The sequence below is a fragment of the Enhydra lutris genome, unplaced genomic scaffold (genome assembly GCF_002288905.1).
Source record: "Enhydra lutris kenyoni isolate GAN:26980312 unplaced genomic scaffold, ASM228890v2 scaffoldscaffold4, whole genome shotgun sequence".
In the NCBI taxonomy this organism is placed as follows: domain Eukaryota; kingdom Metazoa; phylum Chordata; class Mammalia; order Carnivora; family Mustelidae; genus Enhydra; species Enhydra lutris.
In genome coordinates, this window is record NW_019154088.1 from 21,948,642 (window position 1) to 21,958,533 (window position 9,892).

Sequence of the window (9,892 nt, forward strand, 5' to 3'; positions counted from 1 at the left end):
CATATGGGGACGCCTGGGTGGCTCAGTTGGTTAAGCAGCTGCCTTCGGCTCAGGTCATGATCCCAGTGTCCTGGGATCGAGTCCCACATCGGGCTCCTTGCTCAGCAGGGAGCCTGCTTCTCCCTCTGCCTCTGCCTGCCACTCTGTCTGCCTGTGCTTGCTCTCTCTCCCTCTCTCTCTCTCTGACAAATAAATAAATAAAATCTTTAAAAAAAAAAAAAGATCTCTAATATGAATAACTTTTTCAACTCTTGTCAGTGAAGGGTGCATGATGTCATGCTAGTTAGTAAACATGTAACCAAGAATCCATTTTTTGTACTTTATTTGCTGAACAGATAATAAGTAGCACCTAATAAGATCATTTCACTGATCTCAATGGCAACTTGTTCTGGAAATTAGTTCAGAGCACCAAAGGTTAAGGTCTTGTAAAGGTGAATAAATGAAAGGCCAGGAGAGAAATCTGTGTCTGAATGAAAGGAAATGGCCAAGGGCTTTCTTATCTATTTCAGTTTGTGATGCTGGAATAAGTATGGGTTGGGACGTCTGAGTTATGTGGGCTACAGTGAGAAATTTATGGTAAGACAGCATAGGACATTGTGAGGGTAGGATGCAGGGCCACCTGGGATAAGGGTAACATGTACCAGATACCAGTAGCTGTGAACTATATTAAAAACATATCGACTGACACTGACTACATTATTTTTTACCAATTGACATGGCCAAGAGATATTTACCAATTTAACCACTTGAATTAATTTTGTTTCTGGTAAGTGATTGGACTTTATAAGGAAGTCCAGAGTAATAATTGCATGATCAGTCTGGTATTGTCTATTTCAATATTTAAGATAAGATTATTAAAACTCTATTAATTCAGAATTTGGTCTGAGAGTGTTTAAAACGTCTGTCCTGGACATGGACACTTCTTGAATGACAGAAGCAAAATCATGAGATTCCCTTCACTGAGAAATCTATTAGAGTTGAATAATGGGAGGAATAATGAATATTTCACACTTATTCACCCAGCTGGTAGAAAAATGTTGGGTGTTTTTAGATAGTTATAGTCTATCCCTTAGAGAGGAAGCCAGTTTGTACTGTATGTGGTTCCATCGTATTTCATGCAGACATATGCAATGCAAGTTCTGAAGATGCTTCAATCAATTTGCCTGAGGCTACAATGATTTTGAGGCAAGGATATTAAGCCTTGACTACTTTATCAAGAGACAGACAATGATAGGCAATGGATCTTCATTGTTCGCCATGATGTGGAGGAATATCCTTGGGGCACAGCCTTACTTTTAATACATACACAGGGAAAGTTTTATTACAATCACTTATTATATCATCAAGAGTCCTATGGAGGTATATGGAGTCACCTAGGACATATTCTCTTCAGAACTGAGCACACAAAGCATAGCTTACTGTGGTTCAACTGAGGTAAGGGCAAAATGTAAAATTAAAGGATTGATAACCTAATGACCAAACTCTGGTGTCTAGTCTGGCCTTTCTGAACACAGCTGAGCCATGGAAACTAAACAGTAAGGAGAAGACCTCGGTGACAGGATCTATTGTCTGAGGGCTGCAACCTGAACTCTTTGACAAAGAATGATTAGATTTTTCTGCTTTTGGCTCTGTACATAGGTATCTGTACAGACATGGGTAGTGAGGAGGAACACTGGCATAACAATAGATACACTGAAAGAGTTACAGTGAATGTCTAAACACTGCCTTCCTGTCATGTGATCTATTTCTACCTTAGATGAAAGAGCAGTATATGTAGTGTGAGGATACATGATTCCTAATCTTATGTTGTTTTCATAATCCATTACATGGAGTATTTTCATGTAGGTGCCACCCAGCTACTTTCATCACAGATGCAATGAATGTACATATCATAGTAGGTTAAACCACTAATCTTCATTTCGATATAAAAATCTGATTTTCAGATGTAATTGTTTCCAAGTTAAGGGTTGTATAATGCAAAAGGATGTGGGGTAGTGAGACTCTCCCTGGCACATTAAGAACTATGACATGACCCACACAACTTGGTACACCAAGAAACCCTGTTTCCTGTTCTGGGGCCACAGCAGCGCATACACAGCAATCCTTCCCTCACCCTGTCAGGCTCCCCTCACAATGCCAAACCTTGATATAGAAGAAAAAGAAGGAGGAGGAGGAGGAGGGGGAGGGGGAGGAGGAGGGGGAGGGGGAGGAGGAGAACTCAAACATGTTGCTCCCCAGCCTTCTCAAAGTGTTTGTGGTTTCCATGCGGCTAGGTGGGGAGAACCCCTGTTGGAATGTTCCTCCTCTATGTCCTAAAACAGGAGATGATGGGCAATGTCTTGTGGGTATCGTGGGAAGGAGGGATAATAACATGTAAACTACAATTTCTTTGTGCCACATCACTTATTCTGACACCCCTAATTCCATGTTTTTTCCTTCAGGATCTAGTATTTCCCAGGAGGTAGCTCAAGCCTAACCAGCAAAGTCAGTGCTGGAGAAGGGGGCTGACATTCTGAAATGCACATATGACCCCAGTGATCTAAGTGATAGTCTATAGTGGTAGAAGTAGCCCAGCTATGGAGCGATGATATTCCTATTCATCAGGATTCTTAGAACCAGCAATATGCTATCTTCCTAAGGGGACTAAAGAGCCTGTTCTCTGTTCGTTCCATCTTATTAACACCTCTAGCATAGGTGTGCTCAGTTTGCACACTGGAGGTTTACCTGCTTCTCACCAGTCTTATCCACAAATGATCATAATTAGGGACTCTTAGGGAGACACTGTGAAGGAGCAGAGTATGAATTTTTCTCTTTGTCTGTCCCTGCCCTTGACTTCAACACTTCTTCAAAAGCACTTTTTGCCAACATGCGGCTCAGTTTGCACACTTCCAAACCCTGGGGTTTGAACAGTGTTTCACACTCCAAAATCCTCATTCTCTCCATTTCCCTCCTTCCACCTCTAACCCCATTCCTGCAGTGCCTTAAAATTTGGATAGTAAAGGATGGTTAATAATTGGTCTTGCATTGTAACACTCTCTTATATTTACTTGGAAGGCATATGAGTAAAATAGAAATCTTATTAAGAAACTCTTCAAACTTTTTAAATCACAAACTTTTACCATTTTAACCTACTATTTACCATTTTAACAATTTTCAAGTGTACAAATCAGTGGTATTAAATACATTGCATTGTTGTTCAACCAGCACCACCATTGATTTCTGGAATTCTTTCCATCTTTAAAAACTGGATATTTGTGCTCATTAAACAATAACTCTCCATCACTCCATCCTTCCAGTCCCTGGAAACTGCCATTCTACTTTCTCTTGCCATGAGTTTGACTGCTTTAGATACCTCATGGAGGTGGAATTATGCAGTATTGGTCATTTTGTGACATTTCATTTAACATAATGACCGCAGGGTTCTTCCTTGTTGAATCACATGTCAGAATTTATCTCCTTTTAAGGCTGAATAATATTCCAGTGTATGTCATACCACATTTTGTTTATCTATTCCTATCTGTTGATAGACTTTTGGGTTACTTCTACCTTTTGGTAGAAACAGGAATTCATAAACATCTCAATATTCTGAGTACATAGCCAAATTCTTTCAATTTTTGAGTATATACCAGATGTGGATTGCTGGATCAACGAAGGCACCCAGGTGCCCCCCAACTCTTGGTTTTTGGTTCAAGTATGATCTCAGGGTCTTGAGATTGAGTCCTGCATCAGACTTAAATCTTGGCATGGAGTCTACTTACCCTCTCCCGCTGTCTTGGGCCCTCCCCTCTTTCTTTCCTCTCTCTCTCCCTCAAATAAATACAAAAATATCTTTTTTAAACAGAATCTGAGATCATTTTGTGGGATTCAACTTCATTTATGATGTTTCTTCTATCTAGAATTCATATATTTCATTATTGAATGATTCTGATTTTCCAGAAAATTTGACTATTAAAATTATTGACTATAAAATAGTATGACTTTTAGGGCATCTGGGTGGCTCAGTTGGTTAAGCAACTGCCTTCAGCTCAGGTCATGATCCCGGAGCCCCGGGATCGAGTCCTGCATCAGGCTCCCAGCTCCACGGGGAGTCTGCTTCTCCCTCTGATCTTCTCCCCTCTCATGCTCTTTCACTGTCTCTCTCTCAAATAAATAAATTTTAAAAATTAAAAAAAATAGTATGACTTTTACTCTGGAAAACTTTCATTAAAAAGGTAATATTCCTTACAATTGTTACCTTTTATGACCAAGTAATATGGTATTTCAAGTAAAGGCCATTTGTTCATTTTTGTTTAACTTAACAGATATTTAGGGAGTGCTTTAAAAATTACAGTCACAGTTCTAAATATTGCGGTACAGTGCCAAAAACACAGAATCACTCAGCAAAGGACCTGGTTTCCTATTACCTTTTCCATATTCAACTCCAGCTCCTTTCCTGGCAGTCAGTGGGTTATAGGCCGACGCACATGGACACATGAGAATATGAAGTAAGATGCTTTAGAAGATTGCTATCCTCCAGCTACAGAAATTCCCTGGGGTGCTGTGTTAAAGAACTTCCACATCAGGTAGTGTCTTAAGAACAAAACAGACTTGAGAAGTCAGGATTGCTGTTGTTCAGACTTCCAAGAGCCACCTGAAGACTGACATGTGCCTCATCAAGTCAGGGATGAAAGAGATGGCTGACTTGGGGAGGATTCTGGCCAACATGCACGCATTTCAGTCCCTGTCCACCAGGGGGTGCAGCTTCCTACCACAGTCACATTTCCTGTGTGAAATGTGGGCTTCCACTGATCATTTCTCTGTCACTCCAACATTTCTTCATGGTAAGAATGAGGAACATTTTTTAGGTGACGTTCCAGAGATGAAGTGTTCTCCAGGCTTCATGACTGTGGTAGTCTTAGTGCTTGGTAAGTACAATGCCTCTTAAAATTTGGATTCTTTCTTCCATTTTGTCAGCAAAACCTTTAACCATAATTTTACCCAAGAACTTTATGCCCAAGGTGACACAGATATCTTTTCTTTTTCCTCAGGACAAACACATGGAGACTCAGTGACTCAGACAGAGGGTCAAATGACCCTCTCAGAAGAAGCTTCCCTGATTATAAACTGTACTTTTTCAACAACATCGTCCCCCACTCTTTTTTGGTATGTCCAGTATCCAGGAGAAGGTCTAGAGCTCCTCTTGAAAGCCCTGAAGGACAAAGAGACGAAACACAACAAAGGTTTTGAAGCCACCTTCAACAGCAAATCCAAATCCTTCCACTTGGAGAAAGGCTCAGTGCAAGCATCAGATTCAGCTGTGTACTACTGTGCCATGAATGACACAGTGACGGGGACTGTAGGGGGAGCTGAGCACAAACTCTGAGCAGAACAGGGTCCTGGATGCTGAGCATCTCTGACTGGTCCATTCTGGTTTCAGCACAGTCTGTGGTTGTTTGTCCCTCAGTGTGTGGTTGGAACAAAAATCATACAAACAACTAGAGCACAGGAACCAGAAGTAACATTCCCCAACCCCAGGTGTTCCTTAGTGACATTAAGAACAGTTTGATGCCAAGAGTTCCTCAGCCAGAGCATAAGTGATTTCAAGGTAAAACCACATAACAATGAAGTGGTCTCTTGCTAATCCTTGCGGTGAATGTCCAGCCCCACAAGTTGTTCATGGCACCCTGGTGTGTGTTGTTGTGTCTATGACACTTTTAGAGAGACATGGTATGCCTGAGAAGGTGGTGATGCCTAATGTCTTCCTGACAGAATATGGCAGGAGAGATGATGGGAGAGCATCAGCCCCAAACCAGGATTTATTAGAGAGGAAGGGAAGGGAGGAAAGGAGGAGGAACACATGAACCTGAGCAAGGAAAATAGAAGGCAGAGACCTCTGCCCTGCTTTCTCCTCTAGTAAATCAGGTGACAGACTCAAGCTGATATTCAAAATGAAGCGGTGGGTGCAGAAACAGAATGGAGGAAGTGGCTCATGTCCTGGCCAGTTAAATAAATCAGTTGACTTTCTGACAGTAAGAACTCAAGTGAGATCCTTCTTAGTACCCACGTGAGAAATGTGAGAGAAAATGCTCTTGCACTGAAGTTTCCTAACAGTATAGATGGATAGGTGACACTGGGAGGGAAATCCTTTAGATTTCTCTAACTCCTGTTTTGCACCCTCTCCCAGAGGGCCATAATCATGGGATTGGGAGAATGTTTAGGAGTCAGTGAAGTTATGTAAGGAATAATAGATAATCAGTGTCTGTATTGCAGTACAATACTTTGCCAAAAATGTTGCAATATTCTTTATTTTTAAAATATCATTTATTTTATATTTTAAAAAATTTAAAAAATATTTTTAAGAATTTATTTATTTATTTTAGAGTGAGAGTTTAAGACACCCAGGGGCTTGGGTGGAGGGTGTGTGGGAGAAGGAAAGAAAATCTCAAGCAGACTCCTCACTGAACAGGGAACCTAACACGGGGCTTAATTTCATAATCCTTAGATCATGACCTGAGCCGAAAGCAAGAGTGAGTAGCTTAACCATCTGAGTCCCCCAGGTGCCCTGTAATCTATAATTATTATCCACTTTAGTAGATTTTATGAATGAGCTTTGATCAAAATATTAATATATTTTCATATATATTAGTATATATTCTTGGTTTAAATTAATTTTTTGTTTAAATGGTTTAAAATGTAAACTTCTTAAAAACTTCTCTAAATATAAATGCATGTCAAAATGTACTTCAAACAATTGAAAAGGATATATAATAAGAATTTTTCTCTGACACTGGGATATAATGGCAGACTAGGGGTGCTGGCTGGTTCAGAAGGCAGAGCTGCAACTCTGGATCTCGTGGTTGTAAGTTCGAGACCCACGTTGAGTGTTGAGACTACTTAGAAATAAAATCTTTTTTTAAAAAACCATGGTAGACTAATAATGCATGTTTATCTCTTGATTTTTTTTTAAAGATTTTATTTATTTATTTCACAGAGAGAGATCTCAAGTAGGCAGATAGGCAGGCAGAGAGAGAGATAGAGGAGGAAGCAGGCTCTCTTGCAGAGAGCCCAATGCAGGACTTGATCCCAGGACCCTGAGATCATGACCTGAGCCGAAGGCAGAGGCTTAACCCACTGAGCCACCCAGGCGCCCCTACCTCTTGATTTTTCTAAAGCTCTATTAAAAAGATAGTAAAGACGTCTTAAAGGGCAGAAAGCTGCAAACACAGAGAGGAACAGGACAGAAGATATCAGCAGGCAGCGAAGTCAACCAGCTTTAGAAAATGAGCTGTTTATGGAGAAAAGCAAACTTGCATGAAAGACTAGATAAGGAGAAATCCAGGCCTCCTGTGGAAGTACCTCAGTGTTTGCTGTACCTCCCAGAAAGGGTCAGGGAAAAGAAGTACCACACATTTTTGGATAATTGAGGAAGATGGTCCTGCCTACGTTGGTGGGTGTGTAGATATGTGAGTGTGTGTGTGTGTGTGTGTGTGTGTGTGTGTGTGTTGAAGGTATTGGGGTGGAGGGAATAAACTAGGTGAGCCACGTGAGAAAATTTTAAGTCACAGAACAACCATGCACTACACGGCCCTTTATAAGAAGCAATGATCAATTTTAAACTCAGCACAAGACTGCAAGTTGGTCTTTGAGGAATTGAGAAGCATATAAAAACTTTCCACACATCTTGTGTATTACTAAGCTTTTTGATTTTTGCTCACCAGTTCAACTTTCCTTTTCTTAAAGAAATTCTTCCCTTCCTCCCTATAACCCCTGACAACCACCAATGTTTTTATTGTCTCTATAGTTTTACCTTTTCCAGAACGTCACATAGTGGATATCAAACAGAATGCAACCTGGGCTTCTTTCACTTAGAAATATGCATGTAATTTTCCTCCACGTCTTCCCATGGTTTGATAGCTCATTTCTTTTCTGAACTGAATAAGATTCCCTTATCTAGCTGTACTATAGTTTACTTACCCTTTCTTCTACTGATGACATCTTGGGTGCTTTCATGTTTTGCCAATAATAAATAAAACTGCTACAAATATTTTTGTGCGAGTTTTTTGTAGACAGAAGTTTTCCAGCCATTTGGGAAACACTAAAGATTGTCATTGCTAGATGACATGGTAGGAGTCTGACTAGCTGTGTAAGAACCTTCTATGCTTGTGTTCCAAGTAGGCTGTACCATTGTGCATTCCCATCAGCCACAAATGAAGTTTCTTGTTGCTGGACATCCTTGCCCATGTTAAAATAAAAACCAAACTGAGCAGCCTTGAAAGTTCCCTGGGCAAAGATCACTTCCAAAATCAGTTTAGTCCTATAAATAAAGCTTAATTTAGTTTATTTTGTTGAATCAACTTAACCTGCACCATTTTTTGCTCTGCCTCTGGAAATCATAAGCAAAACTTGAACTGTTTCCCAAGTTTGACGTGAGGTACCCACTGACCAATTTCAGATATGGTTTACAGCAACTCTGATAAGTAATCACCAGGAAGCAAATAGACTCCTGGGGTTCTCACTATACAAATTGTTTTCTAACAATATACTCCTGAGCCTCATTCCATGTTTTGGTTTGAGTGTTCCCAGTTCATGAACTATCTTTTTGGTGTGTGCATGACACTTTTACTAATTAACGCCTTGGTATAATTCATTGGATTGACCTAGGCTATTTCTGAATTTTTGACACCAGCATTTGGTGATGTTAGTGTTTTGTATTTTGACCATTCTAACAGGTGATACCTGTGGTTTCTTATTTTTTTTTTTTTTAATTTAATTTGTATCGTGTAAAGAACACTTACCATGAGATTTAGCCTCTTAAAATTTAGGTATACAATACATGATTGTCGATATGGGTACAATGTTGTACAGCAACTCTGTATTCTTTCATATGCTGGATTAGTAATTCTCCGCTACCCAATAGCCAGAGCTCATGGCAACCAAGTTTTTATTCACTCTTTCATTCTATGAATTTGACGATCACTGATACCACATTTAGGTGAAATCATCCATTATTTGTTTTACTGTGACTGGCTTATTTCAGTTATCATAATGTCCTCAAGATTCATCCATATGACTTCATATTGTCAGATTTCCTTTTTCTTTTTCCTCTTAAGGCTGGGTAATACACTACTTCTGTATATTTTTTTATCCCATGGTTAAGTTGTGGCTAATACCATTTTAAATACTGAAGTACCAAACTGAGTGGTCCTTTTTTACATAATTGCATGACTGTGGGAGGTGATATTTCACTAGGGCTTTGATTGCATTTTCCTGACAATCAGTGACATTGGGTGTTCGCTCACACACTTGTTGGCTATTAAATGTCTTCTTTAAAGAAACATCTATTCTAGTCCTTAGACCATTTTTAATTGGCTTACTAGTTTTCTTAAAAACTATTATTGTAGGAGTTATTATATTATTTGGATATTAAACCCTTATCATGTATGTAGTTTACAAATATTTTCTCCAACTCTGTAGGATGACTTTTTTTTTTAAAGATTTTATTTATTTTGTAGGATGACTTTTGATGCTGTTGATTGTTTTCCTTTTTATGCTGACTTTTTTAGTTTCGTTTGGTTTTTTAGCCTTTGTGTGTTTTTTCTTTGATCTTCCCTTTGTAAGGATTAATTAGTTTGCTAGCTAGGTCTTCTCTTAGGTGCCTTTTGACTGTCTCTTGGGAAGAACTGACAGTTCTTTGGCTTCTTTCTTTGGGTGTAGTGGGTTTAGTAGATGAGGAGGGGACTTTAGAATTTGTACGCTGGGACAGCAGGAAAATATCATCCTATCTGCTCACGTTTGTTGGTTGTTTGCTCTCAGGTTTTTTTCTTAAGCAATATGGAGAAACAGTTTTAAATTTTGATTCAATTCGGGGCACCTGGGTCGCTCAGTCAGTTAAGCAGCTGCCTTCGGCTCAGGT

At 39.6% G+C, this 9,892-nt stretch overlaps 1 gene segment (V, D, J or C); it reads left to right on the forward strand.

The window, feature by feature from the left end:
• The first annotated feature begins 4,822 nt into the window (after nucleotides 1-4,822).
• LOC111139536 lies at nucleotides 4,823-5,362 on the forward strand. The segment is given in 2 exon segments: nucleotides 4,823-4,904; nucleotides 5,028-5,362. Coding segments are annotated over 2 exon segments (381 nt in total).
• The last annotated feature ends 4,530 nt before the right edge of the window (nucleotides 5,363-9,892 follow it).